Below are 24953 nucleotides of genomic sequence, written 5' to 3'. Positions count from 1 at the left end.
GATGAATTAAGCGTCTACTGTGTCTGTAATAGCATATTAAATATGGAATGCTGTTATATCACACAAGCTATTTGTGTTCTCTACTTGCAGAACTCTGTGACTTGTTCTTTACAGACTTTTGCATTCACCACAATTTTCTTACATTTATTTTATAATTATTAGTAGAGTCTCATTATATGACAGAATAGCTTGGCCTGGGGACATCCTTGTTGTTTTTCTTTTTTCTCTCCATCTTCTTTAGATGTTCTGCAAAAGCTTCCTTCTATTGCTTTACATGCAGCTGCTTGACAAGTTAATAATATCCCCAACTGTCCCCCAACATTATATGTTGCTTGATGCAGCCAAAACTGTGATCTTTTAAAATTGTCTGAAAAATCTTAATGCTGAATAATTTTTAACAGTCACACTAGAATTTCCACATACTGTATATATGGCATCATCATATATCATCTGGCAATTGACTGAAAAGGTGTTGTTGCTTTGTTTGTGCAGGCCCTGAGAGTAAGAGCCATGTAATTTGCAGTTTGATCATCTTATTCTTATAATCTAATGTACAATTTTTTATAGTGAATTCTTGCACATTATTTCAAAGTATTCTCTAAACCAGGAGAAACATGATCTTGCCCTTTATTACTCTAAAGTAATAATGAGAAATTGGCACAAGGTTGGGAGAGTTCTAATATGAACGCTGCTACTGACTTGCTGTGTGGCCTTAGGGAAAAGTCACTTCTTTCTGTTTCCCTATCTAAAGTAGGGATGATTGTTATCTACCTTCATGGGGGTTGTGAGACTAAGTTTAATCTGTACAGTGCTTTGAACATGGAATAACACTGTATAAATCCATAGTATTTATTGTACACCATCCTTATTTTGAAGGTTTGGCATACCTGCAGAATTTAAATTTTGAACGCATAGTCATGTGTCAGCTAAACCCTCTGAAGATTTGCTTACCCTCCATTGTTAACTTGTTTGCTGCCATTACCAGGTAACTATTATTTATTTTTTCAGTTTAAATTTTATATGAACCATATCAATCTGGATATATAACCATAGTGTAGTATTTTGAAGACTAACATTTTTTTGTAAACTTGTATGTTTGTATAATGACTGTAGATTATAGCATAATATATGATAGCCCCTTCAGTGTTGGAATATTACCTATACACTGAGTGGGACCAGTTTATAGCTAATACAGATACAACGAAACCCTGTAGTTAAGTAGAGCTGTTTCATTGCTTTGTGATAGTGCAGATTGTTATACTACTTACAATAAAGTTCGGTTGAGAGTAGAATTGGTTAGATAGACTTCATTTATAAGCTCCCTTTATTCTGATTGTATTGTTAACTCCTGCTGCTAGTCATAAAATGGAAGTTTGTGCTAGAATTTGGATATTTATGTAATATATCTCAACCCACTTTAGTATCTTCTGAATGTATTTGTTTTCCCTGTAGTTAGAGATGCTTACACATCGGTGTTTTTTGGTTGTAGGAAATACCAGTTGGTGTTCTGCTACACCATTATTGAAAGGAACAACAGGCAATTTTTGCCAGTCATCAGAAGCAGCAGTGGGGGTGATTCTGTACCGACTTGCACTAACCCGCTTGACAGTTTTTTCCCATTTGATCCTTACATTCTCAAAAGGTATAGATTTCAAATGCAATAAACTAATTTCTGCCTTGCATAAAATAAATTGAAAGAACATACTTAAGGTGACTGTTCTACTCTTCTAAAATGCATTGTTGTATTATAAGTCAAAACACTCTAGTTGTACATAAGTTGTTTTTATAGGACTGAGACTCAGAAGCTCGAGAATTGGAGTTTGTGCACACTGTAGGTTTTGGGTATGGGGAAGGGAAAAGGGCCCATCCTCTCATACTGCATTTGTTAAAACGTTATGTTAGGCAAATTTTGTTTTATCTTCTCCTCTTTAATGAGTCCAATTCATAATATTAGCATAACAAAATGTACTGAGGTCCCTCCAAGTGGTAGTTTCTTGCATCTCTGGGATTTGTGCCATGTGTGAGAGGGCATCTGGTTTGTTTTCAGAGGCTTTCGTTATTAGTTAAATGGGCTGTTCTTGAAGCTCTCTAGCCTGGAATGCTTATATTCTTTGATCCTTGAATATTTGTGCAGATGGGTTCTTTAACATACAAAAGATGACCATCTTAAATAGATTTTTTTCCGCACAAGACCTCTTCTAGCCTAAAAAAGATTGCATTGAGTCCTTGCTCTAAAGGAATAAAAGTGCTGGACAGAAGTCCAGTAAATCCTGTGGGTAGGATTTCAGGCTAGAAGAAAATTATAGTTTGCTGAGGGAGCACTGCCTATGCATTAAAATACATAATTGGAAGAGCCGAGTTCTGTTCCTGATCCTACCACTAGCAGTCTCTTCAGGAAAACCTATATAACTTCTCTCTGCATCATCTTACCCAGCAGTGAAATGGAGATAATTTACCTACCACAGGAAGTGTTGTCAGGATTAGTCTGTAAAGTGTATAAGATCCTCTGCAAGGCACTAGAGAAATGTAAAGAATTACATAGTACAATATTAAAATGAAATGCCTGGTTCATAACTTCTTGTGTGCAACTTTATTCAGATTATTTGTACTATGTTGCAATTTATGTTATCAGATCAAAGAAGACCATTGATCCTATTTATCAGATTTGGGAAGAACTGAGTACTGAAGATCTTCAAGAACTTAAGAAACCCTTTAAAAAGGTAACTCCTTCCTGTGAGAAATCATTTGTGTGTGTGTGTGGTTTCTGGGGGTTTATTTTATTTTATTTTTGATTAAAGAAAATCTTAAATCCTGCATCAACTGACACTTAGGGAAGTGTACTCCCAATTGGGAGTAATTTTTTTTTTTTTTTTAAGGTAACAAAATGCTTAAGGTAAATGGGAAACCAGCACTGAATGATTAGCTATGCAGAATTCTGGAAGCTCTGTGTACATAGCAAATGCATTCTTTATCTACTTAAGCGGGGGGAGGGAGTATGATCATGGCCCTCAGATAACTGTTTGATCTCTCCTTTTGTGGATGTATTCATAGTTGTGCTCTGATGCTAGCACTATGGGCCAACTGCTGTGAATCATCAAACAGGTACAATGATATCTCTGTCCTGATTGAAGGAGGAGCTGACATATAGGCTGGTGGGTTAGGATGCTGGCACAGTTCAAGATCAGTGTAGTATAAAATATTTAGTTTTTGTTTTTTCTCATTAAGTCCCTATGATGATTCCTGTGGATGCTACTTTTAGATCTGTTTTGGATCTATTCTCTCAATAAACTACAGTTATTAAAGCTCCCCTCTGTCCTGGCAATGATGCCAGCTTCTGCCTATGTAAAGTATTCCTAGAACAGCTATCTCCACATTATCTAATTGTTTCTGCCACTCCTGTCTATGTACGCTTTGCAGTCTATGTGTGGAATTCTCTTCCCATCTGTCTGCCAAACAGCCACCTCTCTTCATTCAACTCCTTAAAATTGTATGACCTCTGGGAGGCCCACAGGCCATGAACTTATTAAAAAGAAAATTCTCTGCACTTTCCAGATCAGCCAGAGTCTTATGACTGAACTTGAAAACTCTTTGCGGCATGGGGTGTATCTTTCTATACAGTACAGTATGTAGCACATTGTTAGAGCTATTTGAATAATAAAATAGCATTGTTTGTGTGTATATATGTATTGTGGCAATTGGCCGACTCAGTCTTTCTTTCTGTTTAATTGCTAGACTGTATTATTGCAACATTTTGAATTATTTCAGAGTTTATTTAAAAACACATTTCTGGTTTTCAGCAGGTCCCCTCCTCCTCCCCCCCCCCGCGCAAGAAAATTAGATAAACACTTTCAGCAAATGAATACGAGAAATGCCCAAATTTCCAGGACTTTTCTCCACTTGTCTAGACATATGTACCTGTTGGTCAGATATATACTTCTCTGTGGTGTGAAATCTACTAGCTGTGTTATGAAGCAGAGACTAGGAGCCTCATGAGAACGGTTTTATTTTACTGGGCCAACTAATACACTCCAGTAAATCTCATGTGGTGTTCAGATAACTTTTCCTAGTGAAGAAATTTAAACCTAAGGCTTGAAATTCTATTTAAGGTACTATAATGTCTTTCTGTTTTCACTAACATTTTCTCTTTGTGTAGTGTACAACTGAAGATGAAGATGATGACTTTCTGACAGGAGAAACACCTCAAAATGATGGCATGGTTGGAATTCCTCCAAATTCTTATGACTCAAATATTCTGAGCCCAGCAAGCAGTGTAGGATCCCCTCCAGTAACATATGTACAGCAGCACCTCTGACTTTGAAAATCAGAAATGAAGTGGATCAAAAGCTATGTGCAATTTTCACTCTTTAAAGAGACTTTCTGAGAAACTTTCTAAACTCTGAAGATTTTACTTGTTTTGGTAATCATATTAAAGAAGAAAGACTCTAAGTTTTTCTTAAACTTGGTCAGATTTCTACAGAGATGTGTTCTTATTAATTTCAGACATTGCTAGAAAAGGCTAGAGAATAAACTGCAGTATTTTACAATTTTCATATTGAAATAGTTTATACATAATTTATAGTTATTTTTCTTGACTAGCATTTGTTTAATAATGGTTGCTCTATAAGGATTTACATAGCAAGGCTGAAATCCTGGCCCCCCTTCTCATTGACTACAGTGGGACTAGGATTTCATTCTAAATGTTTAATTGTGTTTTGATTGGGTATGTTTTTAAGTTATCTTTCTAACAAGTAAACTGAGGGTAGGATGAGGTACCAGGGCCTGAGTTCTAATTTCAGCCTGACATTGCCTCTCTCTGGCCTTTGACAAATCACTTAGCTTCTTTTCCTCAGCTTCCCCTATCAGTAGAATGGAGATACGTGGTAAAGCACTTTGAAGATGGAAGGTGCTATTATCAGTGCATAAGATTTTGTTGGAAAAAAGACTTTTTAAGTGTGAAAGTTCAGTCTTTCAACACCTCAGACAGTTGTCAGTTTTGAAAGTGACATGAAAGCATCTTAATGTGTGATCATATGATACGTAGTCAGTTGTTCAAGAAATGTTGTGCAGTGCTTTAAGTTCTGGGGATGAAAAGGACTCTATAAGGATAGGTATTTATTATTTTTGGAACTCTATATTTAAATGTGAATTGTGAAACTACAAAAAAAAACACCTTTGTTTATAGAAAGGAAAAGATGCAATTCTCCTCATGTCACTGCAGGGAATTTTTTTATGCTAACTTTACTTTACATAATTGGATTTTTAGGTAGGAGAGGTTTGAATACATATGTAAATAATTACTGCAAAATGAATGGGAAATATCTGCACAATAGTTCAGTTTGATTACAAACACTTTTTTTAAAAAAAAGTATGAGTTTATTCTGTTTGAAAATAGTAAAATTTTAAGTATTTTGGGCCAGATTCTCTTCTTACATCAGTGCAACTCCACTAGTCTGACCTTTTGTTTAGACTCTTATTTGTTAGACTTTCAAGACTTGAGCATTGGGTGGGAATCAGAATAAACTTGACACCTGCAGATACTTGCAAAACATAGACTTGTACAAAAATAAATGGAATTCTATATGTGATCTAGCCACTGGAGGATGACACAGGATGTGGTAGTATGGGTTTCAGAAGCACCTAATTTAGCATGTTTCTTCTGAAGGACTGTGTGATGATACTGATGAGGTGGAGACTTTGGATGAGAGAGAGGTTTGGGGATGACATGACAAAATTAATCTTCCTATATCTATAAATAAACTGTTGTTTTTTTTTTTTGGTTTTGTTTTAAATCTCACCCCTTCTGCTGTCATTCCAGAACAATAAAAAGAGAATTGCATTTGAAATTATTTGCCTTATCTCCCAACATAAAAGGACTCATCTTAAGCAACAGTAAGAGAAGAATGGTTCCAAAGTGATCAAAACTTTGCATTCTTCCCCATGACACCAATGGCTTTGTCATCATGTTAGGTGAACTCAGATACAAGACTTTTTTTCCAAAACATAGTGCCAGTTTTTCCTTCTGGCTAACGTTGGTATATCTTGTATGTGATCTGGGGATTTGCGTGCACGATTTTTAAAATTTTTTTTAATTCGCTCTAGAAAAAGATTTGCTTTGTATCTAGATCCATATTTTGGGACATCTTGAAAATTGTAATGTTAAAAAATGAGTACGTATTCAGTTGTCCTAGCTCGGGGTGGCCAACCTGCGGCTCTGGAGCCACATGCAGCTCCTTGTCTAGGCACCGACTCCAGGGCTGGAGCTACAGATGCCAACTTTCCAATGTGCTGGGGGGTGCTCACTGCTCAACCCCTGGCTCTGTCACAGGCCCTGCCCCCACTCCACTCCACCCCACCCCCTCCCCTGAGCCTGCCATGCCCTCGCTCCTCCCTCTTCCCCTCCGAGCTTCCTGCACACCATGAAACAGCTGATCAGGAGGTGTGGGGAGGGAGGGGTAGGCGCTGATCTGTGGAACTGCTGGTGGGCGGGGAGTGGGGAGCTGATGGGGGACTGCTGACGTATTACTGTGGCTCTTTGACCATGTATATTGGTAAATTCTGGTTCTTTCTCAGGCTCAGGTTGGCCACCCCATCCTAGCTAGTAAAACAATCAAGACCAGACCTTTCAGGTTGTTAGGGATCTTCAGTGTAAGCAATATTTTAACAAGGGGCTCCCACAATGTTTGTGTCTTAGTCTGTGACAAATCCCCTGATTTGAGCTATGTATGATCACAAAGAAAATGGACACTGCATTCTCTTTGCTTCTTTTTCCCATTTTAAACAAAAGTGCTTTTATAACCTATAACAAAAGAAGGCAACAACACTTAGCTAACAAGCTTATTAAGCTGCACTTTGCTAGAAGTCACGTATCAGGAGGTAGCCGTGTTAGTCTGTATCCACAAAAATAACAAGGAATCCGGTAGCACCTTAAAGACTAACAGATTTATTTGGGCATAAGCTTTCATGGGTAAAAAACCAATTCTTCAGTTGCACCTGAAGAAATGTTTTTTTTACTCACGAAAGCTTATGCCCAAATAAATCTGTTAGTCTTTAGGGTGCTACTGGACTCCTCGTTTTTGCTAGAAGTGTTTATACTTTGCTGGGCAAAATTATAGTGAGAATACAGCTGGTTGGAAAATGAAAGGGGGAGTCTAGTTTTTCTCCCAGCATCTTTAAATTTTCCATTCAGGTCTAACTAGCAATATATATAGTCCAGTGCTTATCATGTGCCATATGACGTTTCTGTGTGTGTCTTTTGAGAAGGAGGTCAGTTTTGGGGATATGTACCTCTGGGAGATTACTGGGAGATTAATTTAAAAATACGTTGTATTTACAAAAGCAAAAATGCCTCTAAGAAAAATATTTTTATGAGAGCTAGTTATAAGTAATATCTGCCAGAGATTTGTAGTAGTATCCAGAGAGGGCTGATTTCATCCCAACATTTCCTTCACTTCAATTTGCTGATGACCGTTTGAGGGACCCTTCCAGTGCAACTCATATTTTAGTAATTAAGTCTGATTCTGCTGGCTTTTGTGAGGAGAGAAAAAGCAGATTTGTTTAAGAGTTAAATGAATTAATGCGATATATGTCAAACCCCAGTATCACTTCCCAGCAGGTATAAGGTCTGACTTGGGCCATAGGAAGTGAGGGTTGTGATGTGAGTGCTGCAGATACCAAGCCAGTGCATAGGAAGTAGGGGCTGATTGAAAGTACCAAGTTTTAAATAAATATTTCAGAATGTGCCCCACGCAATTAATTATTTACTGCGTTTAAGGTATGATACTCTTAATTTGACATGATGTGCTAAATTTTCAGCATGGATCTAACTACCCACAAAATGTGTGGATGTGAGGAGAGAAAATCTGTATGTTCGAGTACCTCTTACTGCTGCCTCTTATCTAAAGACAGGATTTTTACATGTACCAATGGCTGGGACAACACGTTCAGTGGGCCTCTTTTTGCTGGCCTGCTGAAAATTTGGTCTGATGAGTATTTGTGCCCTGTTTGTGTAATTGATGGTACTCTTCATGAGAACTTAAAGCCTATTGTCATGGCAGATTCCATGATGGGTCATTATATGCTGCCTGCCTAAAGTCTCCCCTGTAGTTTCCATTAGAGATAGTTTAGTTTATTTTAAATACAGCCCTTCTGGAGTTCAGTAGTCCCTGTCCTGGAGGTGGAAATTCAGACAGATCTATTGCACTTGTCCTGGCTGTGAATCACACATTTCTTCAATCCTTTCTGGGGTTGCAAGTTTCATTTTAAGAGGGGAGAGCACTTATGCTGCTCTCTTGGGAGTTGGGGTGAGGTGGTCTAACGTGCATCAGTATCTTTTTCTTTCCTCGCCCTTCGTTGAAATCAGGTTTGCAGGCTCCTGCAGCAGACACTCCAGGCTGTTTGCACGGAACTATTCAACTCCAAACCAGGCTTCCCCATCCGGACTACATCTCCCAGAACCCCTTGCGATGTCAACCCATGTAGCCTCCCCTCCCAGCTGGATGCTATCGGAAGTAGTCCGCTCAGCAGCCTCAGGAACAGGCGCTTTCCAGAGATGCCTCTGCTGATTAACGGGGAGCGGATCGACCTGGCCCAGACCCCGGGGGAGGTGGTCCGCACCTACCCGCACCTGGAGGTAAGGGGGCGGGGGCTGCTCTGGCAGGGTTGCAGGGAAGGAAGGGCAACCCCAGCGGGGAGGCAGGAGGTTTGTCGGATTCCAGCCAGGGAGGCTGCAGTGCCCAGCTGGAGGGAGTAGGTTTGTGGCAGCTCCCGAGCTGGGCGGGGCGGAGCAGTCTTTGGACGGGGAGGCCCCCTCTCCTCCAATGAGAAGTCCAGAGCCTGTTGGCTCTAACTGGTGGAGAAGGGGAGTTTACCAGTGTCACAGGCAAGTTATCAAGTAGTATGGGGGTCTGTACACCTCTGTTTGGCGCTTTCAGTGGGCTAAATGCCCTGGCACAGGGTACATGCAGTGTTGTAGCCATGTGGGTCCCAGGATATTAGAGAGAAAGCATGGGAGAGGAAACATCTTTTACTGGATCAACTTCTGTTGGTGAGAGAAACCAGCTCTCAGGCCAGACCTTGTCTCTCTGGCATAGGGTGCTCTCCAGTGTTAGAGACCTGCCCACCCCAGTGTGGGGTGCTGGCTCGGAGGGCAGAAGTCCTAATGCGGTGGCTGCATGTTGGAGGCATGGACATCCTGGCATATGGTGTTCTTGGGGGCCCAGAAGCTCTGGCATGGGCAGTGCAGGGGCACAGGTGTCCGGCTATGGGTATTGGAGGGGGGTCTTTATGCACCATCAAGAAGCAAAAAGCCCAAGTGCATTTTTTCCCCCCTTCTCATACTAGAGAATGCTATCGTGTTATAGCCACTAGAAATGGAAAACCCCCATTGAATCCTCAAGTCCATACCCTATAATAAAGTTTCTGGCTAGATTCTCACAGGTACTAAGCCCTTGCAGCTCCCAAATCAGGCTATGCATAGCTAGTCTTAGACATTGCTAGAACAAAACAGATTCAAGTTTGTAATTGGGTATTAAAGTAAATCAGTGTTGAATGATGTGTGTGGTCAGGAAATAGAGTACTCAGTAATAGTTTGGTTTATGGGAAGGAGGGTTATGTAATGTTTTGTGGAGCGTAGATGAGCAAATATCACTTAGAATTTATCCCTCTACTGCATTCAAGCCAGTGGGAGCAGTTTCTTACTAGCTAAAGAAGTGAACATAGTGTTTGTACTCCTACTTCCAAGACAGCTACTAATGGGGAGACCCAGAGTCATTTGAGCAATCCAGGGTTTGCTGGTACAGTAGACTTTGGTTCATTCTTCAAATAGGAGGCTTATGTATGTTAATTATCTAGTACTAATATATAATAATAATAAAGATTTATAATGAATGAAATCATCAAATAAAAACAACTTACAAGAAATCAAGTTGATTATTTTGTTCATATCTTCTGGTATTTTAGCTCTAGATTGTGATTACCTTACTCACCCTGAACAGTACCTTCCTCCATAAGGAGCCTTTTTGACTTTAGCTGGACTACTCATGTTGCATCATGCTATTTGGTGTCTGTGTGTAAGATTATCACAGTCAAGCCTTCAAAAAATATCCTTTGTGAATTTCTCTTAAAAGCATCCAAGACAACAACTATAGGGAAACTAATAGGTCTGACTTAAATATTTAACTGTTCTAGTCATAGCAGTAGACTGAGCACAAAGCTAGGAGCCAGAAACTGCTGAGTTCAGCTCTTGTGCTGATTGATGATTGTGTGGCCTTGGTCAAGTCTCTTTCTTCTTCTGTCTGTCCATTTTTGAAGTGGGGATGACTGTCTCTGGGGTGATGTGAAGATTAACTGGTTAATGTTTGGAAAGAGCCTTGAGGATGTAAACACTCTTCTTCTTTCTTGCCACTTCCCTCTTTGGGAAGTGACTTTTATAGCCTTCTTCCAAAACTCATGATTGTACACTTGGCTGTTGTGGAAATCAGTCACTCTCAGGTCCGCTGATATCCAATCCATGTTCCTAGTCTTTGGCCTCCGCCTTCGTTATTGAAGATGTAAAACGCCATGAAATATAAGTATTTATGGTCAACCTTAGAACTCATGGTCTTCCCTGAACTGCCACCTAATTCCGTTTGTTTTCCATAGGCCTGGGTCGGTCAGTGTCCATTCTAGTACTTGCTGTACCTGTTCTTTCAGCCATTTTAGTCTGAGTGCAATTTATTTACAGGAGAAAACAAGAGTTCTAAGAGGCCAACCAGCTCAAACAGTGGGACCCAAAGGACTTCTATATATCCAACAAAGAGAGTTTGCAGTGACTACCCCTAAAGATGGTACGTGGGGATGCAATAATGTTAGCTATTGAAGCAACAGGCATGTATTACTTACATACATACATACATCTTACTGTATTTCTCTCCTTTAAAACAGGATCCGTGTCCATTCTTGGGTCTGATGATGCAACTACCTGCCACTTGGTGGTGCTCAGACACACAGGTATCATAAAGGAAACCTGGACCATGAGATGCATGTTTCTCAAGTAATGGCTGTGTAATAACTGTTATTTCATATGGAATTTCCACATTTGGTGTATTGAGTTTGCACTGAGTGTTCTAATTCATTGAGTCTAGTTTGCATGGGTCATGTTTTAAGAAACAGATCTTGCTATTACCAGCCTTCATTACCTTCGGCAATACACTAGAGCTGCGTGTTCACCTAACCCTTGGACCGCAGGAATCTGGTTTTTTTGGTTAAGTAATTGACTTGTCTAGTGTCTTACAGTGACTCAGGGCCTGTCTACACTAAAGAATTTAAATCGATCCAGATTTAGATTGAAAAATCCACCCCCTTGTGCAACGAAGTTAAGCCGACCGAAGTCCCTGTGTAGATAGCACTACGTCCGCAGAAGAATTCTTCCATTGACCTAGCTACTGCCTCTTGGGGAGGTGGATTACATATGCTGACGAAAGAACCACTCCTGTTGGTATAGGTCAGGGGTTCTCAAACTGCATTGCACCCCGACCCCCCTTTTTGACAATAAAAATTACTACACGGCCACAGGCCGGGGGACCGAAGCTTGAGCCTGCCTGAGCCCCACTGACCGTGGGGGGGGGGGGGGGGAAGGAGGAGGGCGCAAAGCTGAAGCCCAACATGCAGCGCTGAAACCCTCAGGCTTCAGCTTCAGCCCTGGGCCCCAGTGAGTCTAAGCCAGCCCTGGCAACCCACTTTGGGGTCCCGCCCCACAGTCTGAGAACTGCTGGTATAGGTAGTGTCCACACTGAAGTGCTGCAGCAGCACAGCTGAGTAGTGTTTCAAATGTGGACAAGTCCTTAGTGACTGAGATGGGACTGGAACTCAGTCCCTGGCTCTTATGAAGGCAGCACGGGACCTAGTGGTTTCAGCAGGGTACTGGGAATCAGGAGACTGAGGTTCTGTTCCTGACTACACTGAATTTGTGTGATATCAGACAAGTCACTTAATCTCTTTTAGTGTCAGTTCCTCCTCCTGTAAAATCTGGATGCGGTTTATCCATTTTTATTAGCTGCTCTACAGAATGACAGAGTTTTTGTTGCTGTTGTACGGAGCTGTGGTCAGGTAAATTGTACATTGATGAGGCCTCATCTGGCCTCATCTGGAGTACTGTGTCCAGTTTTGGGCCCCACACTACAAGAAGGATGTGGATAAATTGGAAAGAGTCCAGCGAAGGGCAACAAAAATGATTGGGGTCTGGAACACATGACTTATGAGGAGAGGCTGAGGGAACTGGGATTGTTTAGTTTGCAGAAGAGAAGAATGAGAGGGGATTTGATAGCTGCTTTCAACTACCTCAGAGGTGGTTCCAGAGAGGATGGTTCTAGACTATTCTCAGTGGTAGAAGAGGACAGGACAAGGAGTAATGGTCTCAAGTTGCAGTGTAGGGGGTTTAGGTTGGATATTAGGAAAAACTTTTTCACTAGGAGGGTGGTGAAACACTGGAATGCGTTACCTAGGGAGGTGATGGAATCTCCTTCCTTAGAAGTTTTTAAGGTCAGGCTTCACAAAGCCCTGGCTGGGATGATTTAATTGGGGATTGGTCCTGCTTTTGAGCAGGGGGTTGGACTAGATGACCTCCTGAGGTCCCTCCCAACCCTGATATTCTATGATTCTATGAAATGTTTTCTTATTGCCTGCCTTCCAGGGAGTGGGGCTACCTGCTTGACACACTGTGATGGATCAAACACGCATGCCGAGGTGTCGCTGATTATGAGTGCAGTAAAATCGTTCTCTAATGACACAGAATGTGGAAGGTTGGCACTGCTATATTATGTCTTGTGTATGGTATTTCACAAGGGTCACTGTTGTGTGTAAGGTGAGAAATTCTAAATGTGATCGTTTGGGGCTCAGATAAAGAATTAGCGGTGTGCTGAGCCAGGGCAGGAAAATACATCTCAACAAGGTACTGTTTCCGCAGTAATATTTTTTTGCCTACTGGCATTTACAGATTTAGTTGCTTTTCTTGTTCTTGATTTACTGACATCGACGTTTGTATGTATATATTATTTTTGTAGTTCTCTTAGCAGGGTTTTAATTTAAAGCGTGATGCTGCTTTGAATAGTGTCTCTGTAAAACTGCCATTGTGAGGGTCCATGTTTATTGGGTCTCAGCGATTTCCATCTCAAATGTGATTAGTTTCACAAATGAATTTTTGCTTTTTTTAAAACTGTTGGTCCTGTAAACTCATCCTGGGATCTGAGTTAATCTGGAAGTTTCTGGCTTGCACATAAAACAATAAAGATTCTGAGTCAGAATTTAGTTATAAATTCTGTTGCTGTTGTGGGAGCCAGAAAAGAATCCAGCTCAATTCCTTTTGATCGTGTTTACTCCTGTTAGACCTGTAGAGGCAAAACTTGGTAAAGCTGGCAGATACAACGCTGAATATACCTGGTCTAAGACTTTCAAAAGCCTGTTGCTTTTGAGTATCTTGCTTGAAACACCTTAAAGGGGCCTGATTTTCAGCTGGTGACTACTCAGCACTTTCTAAGAATTGGGTCCCTTTACGGTGTCTGAAGTTGGATACCTGAAAATCACTAGTCACTTTAGAAAAGCTTGGCCACAGAAAACAGACCTATAGAATGAAAGAGGAGTCCTATTTACACAGACGTCTCACAAAGACCCCATCTTAAGGTTTGAGTGGGTTGTAAGGAAGTCATTGGAGTACATTTAATTGATCTTTGTTGAGAAGCTTAAAACATAGCTTTGTAATTTAAGGTCCAGTCCAGTGAGGAGCTGAGCACCTATTAAATCCCATCAAGCTCAGTGGCAACTGCCCATGTTCAGTGCCTCTCAGATTCAAGTCCTTAGTTTGTGCTGCTCAGCTGATATTCCCTATAATGTCCAGAACAAAGAGGTTACTCACATTAGGTCATGAGATAATACACAATCAACTGGCGCATATGACTGTAATAAATGAGCCGTCTCTAATGATCACTGTACGGTGTGGGCTGGGGATGGTATTGAATAGCTATTCACTTTGAGATGCCTTTTTAATTACTGTTTCTTGTTATTCCATCTCTATTTGTTAGGCTGGAAGTTCACCTAGTTGGAGGTTTCAATGATGATAGGCAGTTATCACAAAAACTTACTAATCAGCTTCTTAGTAAGTTCACGTTTTTTGCATTCTCATGTCCAAAAATTAGAATTCTGGCTGGATTTGGGCCAAGTGTGTGTGTGTAAAATCTTAATCCTCAATTATACAGTAGAAAAAATCTTGGATTTGAGTTTTTCTGCACTTGAGAATTTGAAGTGCGTCATGTGTTTATACATGGGGTGGTGCAGTGAGATGATTTACACATGTACTGTGTGTGTGTGTGTGTGTGTGTGTGTGTAAAATATATATCTAGATATATATGACATGCTGTATGATCTTGGGCAAGTCTCTTCTCTCTCTACCTATATTTCCCCATATATAAAATGGGTATTACTAATGAATGTACCCCGATAAATGTGTAACAAACTAAACCTGAGATCACAATGCCAGAGCTACCTTAACCGAATGCTTGTAAAAGGAATAAAATGTTGATAGAACAAGGCTTTCTCTTTAACAACTTTCTGCCCTTGCCTGTGGCCAGTTGTGTGAATTACTGTTATATAGAGTAGCTTTCTCTTTATTTTATAAGAGCAAGATATTGAGACATATCTGGAAAACAAACACTGGTCCATGATCTGTGTCAAGAACAATGGAGTGGGAGATTTCCTGCTAGTAATGAGGGCCTCGCATCTAATCTGCAGTGCATAGTATTAATATACCCCATCGTTTATATGCAGCACATGCCTTGACATGAGTCAGTTTTATACCTTGCTGCTACTGTTGTTGCTGTAGGAGCATTTGATCTCCAGCAAGATGATGTCCATATAGTGACTTTCTGTGTGACAGGTAAGAGTTTTAATGTTTTCCCTTTTGTAAAAAGTATGTTTAGTGTTTGAAATAAATGTAAAGAAGTACTTGTGGCACCTTAGAGACTAACCAATTTATTTGAGCATAAGCTTTCATGAGCTACAGCTCACTTCATCGGATGCATACTGTGGAAAGTACAAAAGATCTTTTTATACACACAAACCATGAAAAAATGGGTGTTTACCACTACAAAAGGTTTTCTCTCCCCCCACCCCACTCTCCTGCTGGTAATAGCTTATCTAAAGTGATCACTCTCCTTACAATGTGTATGATAATCAAGTTGGGCCATTTCCAGCACAAATCCACTCTCCTTGAGGGGGGTGGGGGTGGGGATGGGGAGAAAACCTGGATTTGTGCTGGAAATGGCCCAACTTGATTATCATACACATTGTAAGGAGAGTGATCACTTTAGATAAGCTATTACCAGCAGGAGAGTGGGGAGGGGGAGAGAAAACCTTTTGTAGTGGTAAACACCCGTTTTTTTCATGGTTTGTGTGTATAAAAAGATCTTCTGTACTTTCCACAATATGCATCCAATGAAGTGAGCTAGAGCTCATGAAAGCTTATGCTCGGATAAATTGGTTAGTCTCCAAGGTGCCACAAGTACTCCTTTTCTTTTTGCGAATACAGACTAACACAGCTGTTACTCTGAAACCTGAAATAAATGTGAGGCTCTTCATTTGAGTAGACACAATCCTTGATCTGGCCTGTGAGCTTTGTGAGTCTGAGAGCTCTAGGCACAGGAGGGCTTATAGCCTACAGTGTTTACTCCAGAGTTGGTATCCTGGAAGTAGTGATTTACCACAGCACACCGCAGGTAGGGCAATGGCTAGGTTAGGGCTTCTCTTATCAGAAGTGCTATGGTAACTTGCAGTTGCTAATAGGAGCTGTGGAAATAGCTGAAGTATTTCACCCATGTGGTCCTGTGAGCACTCCAAATTGAAGACTTTTGTGTTTCTGCTGGGAAGGAAATCTAAACCCATCTAGGATCAGTTAACAGCACTAGACTTTCCGCCTGCATTTAATGTGTTTGTTTAGTCAGTATTGCAGCAGACAGATGAATGAAGTGTGTAGGAGCCTGGACGGCTAGAAAACACTTGCCCCAAATAAATGTTTTTATCATCCTTTTCTTCGGTTTCCTTTTTCCTCCATCGTAGCCAATTCAAGTCTGATTATTTTTGATATCTCCTCATTTTCAGTGAGAACACTGGCTGTAGCTTAAACCTTTGAAACATGGCATCATTACAGCTGTGTGTTTTTGTAAAACTATTGCATGTGAAATTGAGGGGCTAAGAGCTTTGGCTAGAACCAGTCATGGTGTGGATAAATGTCCACCAAAGATAAGGATTAATTCAGAACTGGCATAAGCAGTTGCCATTCTTCTGAGATGGAACTACCCTGACTGTGTCTGAATTTGTCCTGTATACCATGATAATAGACATGGTATAAAAACATAAATAGATTCATTTCACTTGAGTTAAACAAGGATATGAACTCAAGTCTTCAGTTCCCTTGTGGCTGCTTTATACATGTCCCACAATTCTTTTTTTTTTTTTTTTTTTGTGGTAAGGTCTGGGCACCTCCCTGACTAAAGCTAAACTAATGCTGCTTGGAAATAAACATGCTTTGACGTATTTGTTCTTTTTCAAACAGAATTAAATGATAGGGAGGAAAAGGACAATCATTTTCCAGTCATTTATGGAATAGGTGAGTATAATGCATCTTGTATACTGTTTTAAAGTGGTTGCTGTTGAGACTTGCAAAGGTAACACCTTTGCCAGCCAAGGCTAATATAGGAGATACAAAATACCATGGTGCACAGATCAGTGTAGCTCTGATGCTAACATTGGTAGCCAGAGACTGGCTTTGCTAGACACTGAAGATGTACTGCTGCTTGGGAAATGCATTTGGAAAGGGTCCTCTTGGTCAGGAGTATGTATATATTTTTTCTTTTTCTTTTTATTGAGATCAATAGAGAGAGCTTGAAGGTTTATTTCATGGCATTTAGCTGAACTATTGGCCTGCAGTGAACTAGACTGCTCATTCCTTTGCCTTTTCTGTTTGGAGTCCAACTTCTTTCTGATGGGTTTAGTTGATTTTGTTCTTCTTAACTACTTTCAGTTTCAGTAATCTTTATACCACTATAGGAATACAATTTTTATCCAAAAATTGTATCTTCAAATTGACCATATTCCTTTAAACTTTCCTCTGGGCTGCCAGAAACCCAACCAAAGAGCACTGTGAAGATAAAAGCGAACCAGAAAGTGAAACTTACCAGACATGTTTCTCTATCATAGTCTTTGATATTTGTGTCTGATAGGTTCTGACATTCACCTTTGTTGTGCCAAAGAGCGCTGTTGGTCTAGAATGTAGTGCTTGTTGGGGGATGGACATTTTAAATGTCATCATTAGCTGGTTAACTGTGTTTTATTCAAACCATTTTCTCCCCAGCTGTGAATATTAAAACAGCAGAGATTTTCCATGCAACTTTTCCAGATAAGGGACCAGATGAAGATTTGCGTTCAGCCCGTATGTTAACAGGAGGACCAGTGAGTGAAGAAAAATATATATTTTGGTGGGGCGGGGAACAAATCTTAAGAGAAAAATACTCCTGATATGTGTTTGTCTGTGTCAGAAACTAATAGTTACTCCTTAAGGAGAAATTACTCTGATGAGATAAAATACTGCCAGTTTGTGGTTGTGTAACCAGAGACTAACACTGGACATACCAGCCAATATCTGTACTACAACATCTGCTGCTACCTGATGGGAAACCTGACACAAGTGTTCGATTTGGAAACAAGGACAGAGTTCAGTATTTGTATTACAGTAGCTCCTGGAGGCCTCAGCTGAGATCAGAGCACCACTGTGTGAGATGCTGAACAGTCAGGCTCTGGCAGATGAAGAGTGAGAGAGGGGTAGTGGTGTTACTCCAATTTTACAGACCTGGAATTGAGATACAGAGACAAATGACTTGCCTGAGTCATGCAGGAAGTCTGTGGCAGAGCTGGGGATTGAACCCAGCTCTCTTCAGTCCACATGATCTCTCAGAAGCAGGTGTGCTACATAGACACTGCTTTCATCTAAAGCTTACAACTTCAGTAAGAAGACACTCACACAAGGCAGTATTTGCAGGATCTTGACCCATGCCTACTAAACCATAACAGGGGAACACCCTCTACTATCCCCAGGATTATGGCATAGAAGCAACTGGAATATCTGTGAGTTTAAGGTTTGCCACTTAAGGAATTGAGCCCAAAATTCTGGCACAAAAAGGCTATTTAGCCTCTTGTATAAGTGTAGAGCAGCTATTTTGTCCAATCATTTGGTTAATTCAGGACAGAGTTGGGAGGGAGAATTGAGAGTGGCAGCAGTGGTGGGGATCCTGCCTTGCAGGGTGGACAAGGGAGCTGAAACAAGGCAAGCAGTGAAGGAGAGTTAGATGGCTGAACAGGACAGGAGCAGGGGCACACTGAAGAATAGCCTGTTGGCCTAGGACAGGAGCTGCAGTTTGTTGCATATCAGAGGGTGGGGGAAGAAGCTGTGAAGCCAGTTCTAAGCTCATTCCCCTTCATGGCATCTTTGGCTCAGTGTGATAGAGGGTTCAGTTCACTTACTGCTGCTCAATTTCAATAGGGAAACCCTCAAAGTCTGTTCCCTGTTACAGATGACTAATATTTATGATGCAAAGACAGAGCAACTCCACATTGGACCTTACTTCTGGATGCCTTTCCCACATGTGGACTTCTGGTTGAACCAGGATGATAAACAGATATTACAGGTAACTGAAGTTACAAAAATATGTTTTGTGCTAGCATTCCATCAACCCTGATGGCTTTTCTGTGCTGTGCTGAAGGGGGGTGGGGGGTGCATTGTCTAGGCCAGAAATTAAAGCTAGAGGCACCAGTAGCCATGCGATGTTCTTATTCATCTGGTTCGAAATAGCTCATGACACCATCTTGTTTTTCAGAATCTTTCCACATCACCTCTCGCTGAACCACCCCACTTTGTTTCCCACCTTAGATCCACATTGATGTTTTTAAAAGAGCATCCATTTCCTGCTGACTCCCTGTTTCCTAACAGGAAACCTCGACTTTATAAAAAGACTGAAGAAGGCTTATGGGAGAGAGTCCATTTTGAAACTATTTAACATTGAGGTAAACACTGAAGGATGTGCTTTAGAAAAGCACAGCCTTGCCACAAGCGTGGCCACTGTGTTGCAAAGAGCATTTTTCTGAATCCATGTTGGTCACATCCCCTGCTGTCCTGGAGATCAGACTAGCATTGTTTAATGCTTTTTCAAAATAATACTTTGGCAGAGGTGCATTTGTTTGCACTGTTACTCACCTAAGGGAGTGAATGTTTACTACTAAAGTCAGTATTTTCTTGTTTTCAGATGGGCCTTAAAATTGTGCCCCCCTTTTTTACTTTTGGTGCTAATCGGTTGCATATTAATACCTTGTGCAAAATCTGCCTAGAGAGAGATTTAATATGCACTTGCCCTTTCAAGAGTGCTTTTCTGAGTTGGGACTAAGTATCCCCTGAAATACGCTTTAAAGTACAACATGTATACAAACATATTCATTGGTAATTGGGTTTCTTTGAGAGAGAGTTCTTCTAGACACCCAACCATTAAGTCCTTGAATGAATAGATTAAAAAAAATTTTTTTTTTGGTGACATAGGTGAGATTTTTCACTAGTTGGATGGGGGCTTTTCTACACTGAAAGATGCAATCATTAACCCTGTAGGAATGATTGCTGAGCATAAGCCTTGAAAGCATATTTGTTAAACAGTGCCATTTTACCACTGCTGTTAGAGTAATATTGTATGATTCAGTACAGCTTTCCAATTCTAAAAAAATAAATCTTTATATTTACTAATAAAGAAACTGGAGATGTCACTAGGCATCTTCTATTAAAACAAACATTAAACTCAACTTTTCACCATTTCAGTTGTTTGCTTACTTTCTGCATTTCTTTGAAGCTTGGACAATGAAAATAAAATGGCCAAAGATGCTCACTCACTGCTACATTGTTTGGGTTGCAGCAAACACAGGAAAAGATGTAACTTCACATGCTGTGGCTAGAGTTTAAGAACATTCATGGAAATATTTCTACAACTCAGATTGCTCTTTTTTTAAAAAAAAAAACCCTCTTAAAAAAGTATCAGGGTCAGGCAGGTTTTAAAGTTAAGAAACTACATGGAAGATGTCATGAAATACTTGCTTGAGGTTTGTCATCTCTGTTTTGTGGTTACATGTGTACATCTCTGAACTCTGAAAACTTGACAGTTTAGTTATTCTGAAACTGCACCATTTTTTGATAAGTCTGTCTATATAAAGTGTACTGTGCTTTAAAAGCCCTAATATAAATTCTCAGTGTTGTAGATAATCTTGTTTCACATGACTAAAATGATAGGTAAAGGATCACACAATACAGTAAGTTATGGATTTCAGGTTAATTGTGTAGTTACTTTCATCTCTCAAATATTGTTTCATTTGCTTTTTGTATATCCACCTGGTAAGTCAGGGCAATGCTGAATTTGCTAATTACAACTTCACTAAAGCATTCCAGTAGAATGAATGAGGCCTGTAATTCCATGTCCAGTAAGAAGAGTGGATTCAGCTTGCAGCACTTGTCATCTGGTCAGGCCCTGGTGTGATCTCTCCTCTGCCCAGGTCTGTTTTTAAAGTCTCTTCCCTTAATCAGTATCCCACACAACACTAGTCATGAGCCTACCATTTTCTCCCCTCCAGGCTCCTCTTTTGTTTCACTGTATGAGAGTAGTAGCCCTAGGGCTTCTCTCTGGAATCTTTTAACCGAACTCAAAAGCAACTTCTGTCCCTCCCTGGACTTGAAACTTAAACATCCTGGGTCCTCCCTACAGTAATGCTGAGGCTCAAACTACCTTGCTGGAGTCTTGTACTTGTCTGAGCCTTGAGTGAACTGGAAGTAGCAACAACAGTTGGAACACAGTGGCTGTGCAATAGCTGGCTAGAGATTGTAGTAGAGGTATTTGATACCCTAGTTTTTCTTATGTCATCAAATGGTACCTAGAACAGCCATCTCCATCGTTAAAACACTTGTTTTCATAAACTACCACACCGATGTTAGTGCAGCTTTCTTCAGTGGTAATTGAATTCTCAGATGTTGTAATTTGAAGAATCTTTATTGAAACATTTGGGTAATATCTAAAGTATGTAGCTCTAGTCCAACAAAACCACTAGTTCAGCAATTCCAAATATAAAAATATTAAATTAATTTTGCCCCCCCACAAATATACCCATGTTAATATACTTTCATTTCCAAATAAACTAATAAGGAAGACTAGTTGACTTAATTGTTTTTGTATTTAAGAAAATTGCACTCTGTTTTATCTGAGAAGTATCTGAAATTATAAACAAAAAGTTTGACTTAATATACTTTAACTACAACTCCCCAGCTAATCAAAAACTGAAAAGTTGATAGTACATATAAATCAACAAAAAATCCTTAACAAAATATCACAATGCTATCCAATCCTGTTACCACTGGAACCATCATGATGACCTACACAAGGTAGTAATTTACGCACATCCTATTTATGTTAAGGGAATACTGGTGATAGTGTTAACAAGTCAATTTTGTAGGGCTGGATCTATTTTTTTTCTAGGGTGTCTGTTTTCCTTCTGCAGGTAATATAGTGGAGAAAATACTTCTGAACATTAAACTTCTGTCTAATATCACAAGTTAACAGATTATAAAGGAGCTATGTGCTGTAGTGTATGTAACCTATAATTTCAAGTATATACAATATCTACTAAAAGTAAGTTATGTTACTCAAATCAGAATAGTGTAGAAACCATCACCAACATGACTTTTTCAAGCTTTACTAACTTTAAAAATATCTAACCAAAGATTCCAGTAACTGTGTTCATAGGATGGGTTATAGAGGGTGTACAGCAGTAAATGAGGTTAGATCTGTATTAGTGCTTCTTGCCAGTGATAGAGGCAAGAAGCAACTGTCATGCAGAGGCACTATTACTTTCTATAAGGGTTAACACAAGCCCGGTAAGGTTAAGGAGCTTAACTGAGTGGACCAATTCCTACAACAGGGAAAAAAAAAAGTTGATGGCAAAGTAGTATTTACATATTCATAATATACATCCCTGTCACTCATTGCACCGCAACTGCTTGACAACCTTTTCGTAAGGGGCAATGAATTTCTAATGAACATTAGGGATTAAAAAAGCAATGAGATGAAGTGCACTACAGACAGAGTAATTGTGGGGTTGGTTTTTTTTTTTAAGATTTAAACTGATTTAAAATATAAAAGTGAGCAACTGGTAGGTTTATTGAATATTTTTAAGTTAGGACCACTTTACAAATATCATCACCAGGTGCATGTTTAACCTTAACTCAAATGTATGATCAACTCTTTAAGCACTATAATGCCACCTGGATTCATACAATAACTGTCACTTTTGCCAAAAAATATTCCTTCGGGCAAATGTGTATAAACCATTAAAATAAATCAGGTATCACTTTGGAGATAAGGTATATAGGATTAAAACAATTGTAATAAGTGTACAATAAAACAAGTTAACTGGCCCGTAGGGGAAAAAGCTTTGTTTTTAACTTGCTTTTGTGCAAAATCCCTGTTAATTGTGAATTACAGTAGTAGTTACTGTACTAACGTGTGGCACTGTTCACATATTGAATACATCATAAACTTCCCTGCCCTACAGGGAATGTGGTTATTATACAAAGTCTTAATTCACAAAATCTGGATTTTATCTTAGACTTTCTTGTTCTTCTACTTTAGTGGAGTCATTTTGTGATTTGTCACTTTGCAGGTCTTCAGTTTTGTCATTTGTTACCTGTGCTATCTCATTCTGCTGCTCTGCTTTCTCTGTCTCCACGGGCCCTTGCTCTTGTATAGCAGACACAGAATGGGACCGTTGCTCAATCTTTTCCAAGTCATCAGTGTGACTAACTGAACTGGTCTCACTAAATCCATCAGAGCTTCTTAAAGATCTTTTAAAAAGCTTTTGACCTGTGGAAAAATGAATATAACATTAGAAGGCAGTAAATGCACAGATAAATCTATAGAAACTATAAGCCACAGTTTTAAAAGCTGGTCTCTATTTTTAAAGCCATAGCTGCATTTAAGTTCATTTAGACATAAAGCACAGATATGTAACTGATGTAATCTGCACCAGTAGTAGTTTTCCCTTGTGTAAACAGTAACCCAGTTAAGGCTTGGCTGGAAAAAACTGACAGTCAGTAAAAAGAGCAAGTCAAGGGACACATTACTTGATAAGACTGTTTTGGATGGGTAAGTTACTAAAACAGATCACTGTGCCCCAAAGGGATTTCCAGAGGATTAATGACCAACTAGAGAAGCTGACAGACCAAACTAAATTCAAACCTAAATCTAACCCGAGGAAAGAGGACAAGACCATCAGTATAGCTTTGCCAGCCTACACTTGGGTAATCAGCTCATTTACACAGTGAAAGGAAAAAAAGCTCATCTTGCCTCTCCTGAGCAGATTTATGTTGTTGTGTAATTTCATGCTAAGATATCATTACTTCCACTAAATACCACATTTGTGTAATACAGCAAAAAAACTGCAGTGGCCAAAATAAATGAAATCATTCTCCTTGTTTTTTTGGGGTTGTTGGTTTGTCTTCTTGATGATTTTCAAACTTCAGTAACCCTCAGAGCGAACTAGAGAACTTACGGTTCTACAATATTTTCCAGAGGAAAAAGCCCTGTGGTCAGAGGCAGTATTGGTGTTTAGAAGAATAGATATCTCTCCTGCAGTCCCAGGAATTATTCCTTCAGAGCACAATGAGGGTGGGAAAAGATTATTTAAATGGTGCTCCATTCTGGGTCTTTTTGACTGCTGCACTGGTCATTTAAAATCAACAGGAGGACAGGTACAATTACAAACAAGATTAGTGCTCTAGTTTGACATGATCAGGAATGTGGAGACGATAAAGCAAATCTCGTACATTGATTAGGCAATAAAACTCCATTATGTACTAATTAGCTTTTTCAACAAAGCAGAGTGTTCTTTAGCATCAAATTGCACATTTATTAAAATTAATTGGAGGAAACTTACCAGGAAGCCTTTGTTTAATGCGATTGGGAGTTGGAGTGGGGGGTGGAGTGGTCCCAGCCCCCTGTGCTTTTGATACATATGTGGGTTCTGTGGACTCTAGAGAGCCTGCCAATGGGGGAAAAAAAAGTCTTGAAAAGAGACAAAGTTTTATTGACACCACTAAATAATATTAGAACCAGATAACACATTAACTAAGTACACATTTTTTAAACTTTTCGGGTGCTCTATATTTAACTCACTCTCCTGCATGTCCCCAAGCAAGTATTAAAGCCCAGATCATCAAAGGTATTTAGGTGCCTGACTCCCTTTCAGATTCTAAGCCCCAATTCTGAAGCTGTACTTGCCATCTCCCCATGAATCTGTGCCATTCTAATCACGAACAGAATATACTATGCTTCAAGTACAGAAAGGGACATGAACTATTACATACAGATTCTCAAAATAATCAAATGACTGACCCCCACTTCTAACATAGTGAACATTCTCCTTCTCCTCCACCACTGGAAACTTGATACATCCTGAGCTTCAAACTTCATTTTAAGTCCCTGTGAGCACAGCACTTTAAAGGAACATTTGATCAGAAATAGGATAAATCCTTCTCAGGCAAATCTTGCCTTTTTCTGCCAAAGGAATCTTCCATTCTGTGCTTCAACCACTGTGGGAGAAGTGAAGCAACACATTGAACATGCTTCCCCCACCCTCCTAGCTTAAAAATAAATATAAGGCTGGCCTGACACATATATATAAATATAAGGCTGCCCGCAGGCCTCTGCTACCACCTTATCAGCCTCCCCCAGTCTGAGAACTTACAGTCTCAGGGAAAACTAGGCTAGTACTTACTCCAGAATGACTTGCATGAGGTACAAGTGGAATCCAACTAGAATAATTTTCCCATTCACTCTTTTACACTGCCATGGATTCCC

At 39.9% G+C, this 24953-nt stretch overlaps 3 protein-coding genes across 5 annotated transcripts in view; 2 read left to right on the top strand and 1 right to left on the bottom strand.

Moving 5' to 3' along the window:
* Nucleotides 1-8630, top strand: part of RRN3 (RRN3 homolog, RNA polymerase I transcription factor) — a 29040-nt gene extending 20410 nt beyond the window's left edge. Inside the window, exons 15-19 of the mRNA XM_084641930.1 lie at nucleotides 877-985; nucleotides 1490-1642; nucleotides 2633-2720; nucleotides 4154-5967; nucleotides 8360-8630. Coding sequence (XP_084498056.1) covers nucleotides 877-985; nucleotides 1490-1642; nucleotides 2633-2720; nucleotides 4154-4312 — 509 coding nt within the window. The 3' untranslated portion in view covers nucleotides 4313-5967; nucleotides 8360-8630. The remainder of the gene's footprint in view (nucleotides 1-876; nucleotides 986-1489; nucleotides 1643-2632; nucleotides 2721-4153; nucleotides 5968-8359) is intronic.
* Nucleotides 8500-24953, top strand: part of NTAN1 (N-terminal asparagine amidase) — a 30269-nt gene continuing 13815 nt past the window's right edge. Inside the window, exons 1-10 of one of the 3 annotated variants that reach the window (XM_084641932.1) lie at nucleotides 8500-8629; nucleotides 10721-10823; nucleotides 10921-10986; nucleotides 12668-12776; nucleotides 14052-14125; nucleotides 14849-14902; nucleotides 16577-16630; nucleotides 17375-17472; nucleotides 18591-18704; nucleotides 18947-20022. In XM_084641932.1, the coding sequence (XP_084498058.1) occupies nucleotides 8549-8629; nucleotides 10721-10823; nucleotides 10921-10986; nucleotides 12668-12776; nucleotides 14052-14125; nucleotides 14849-14902; nucleotides 16577-16630; nucleotides 17375-17472; nucleotides 18591-18704; nucleotides 18947-18988 (795 nt within the window). In that variant the 5' untranslated portion in view covers nucleotides 8500-8548 and the 3' untranslated portion in view covers nucleotides 18989-20022. Of the gene's footprint in view, nucleotides 8630-10720; nucleotides 10824-10920; nucleotides 10987-12667; nucleotides 12777-14051; nucleotides 14126-14848; nucleotides 14903-16576; nucleotides 16631-17374; nucleotides 17473-18590; nucleotides 18705-18893; nucleotides 20023-24953 lie in introns of those variants that run through there. The other 2 variants (XM_084641931.1, XM_084641933.1) reach the window with 2 other exon arrangements.
* Nucleotides 22233-24953, bottom strand: part of PDXDC1 (pyridoxal dependent decarboxylase domain containing 1) — a 56006-nt gene continuing 53285 nt past the window's right edge. The window contains exons 22-23 of the mRNA XM_084641929.1: nucleotides 24031-24135; nucleotides 22233-22958 (exon numbers count right to left, since the gene is read on the bottom strand). Coding sequence (XP_084498055.1) covers nucleotides 22696-22958; nucleotides 24031-24135 — 368 coding nt within the window. The 3' untranslated portion in view covers nucleotides 22233-22695. The remainder of the gene's footprint in view (nucleotides 22959-24030; nucleotides 24136-24953) is intronic.

This window comes from Lepidochelys olivacea (assembly GCF_965140295.1).
Source record: "Lepidochelys olivacea isolate rLepOli2 genome assembly, chromosome: 10".
Lineage (NCBI taxonomy): Eukaryota > Metazoa > Chordata > Testudines > Cheloniidae > Lepidochelys > Lepidochelys olivacea.
Note: the sequence above shows the minus strand (reverse complement) of the source record. Positions and strands in the feature narration are given on the sequence as shown.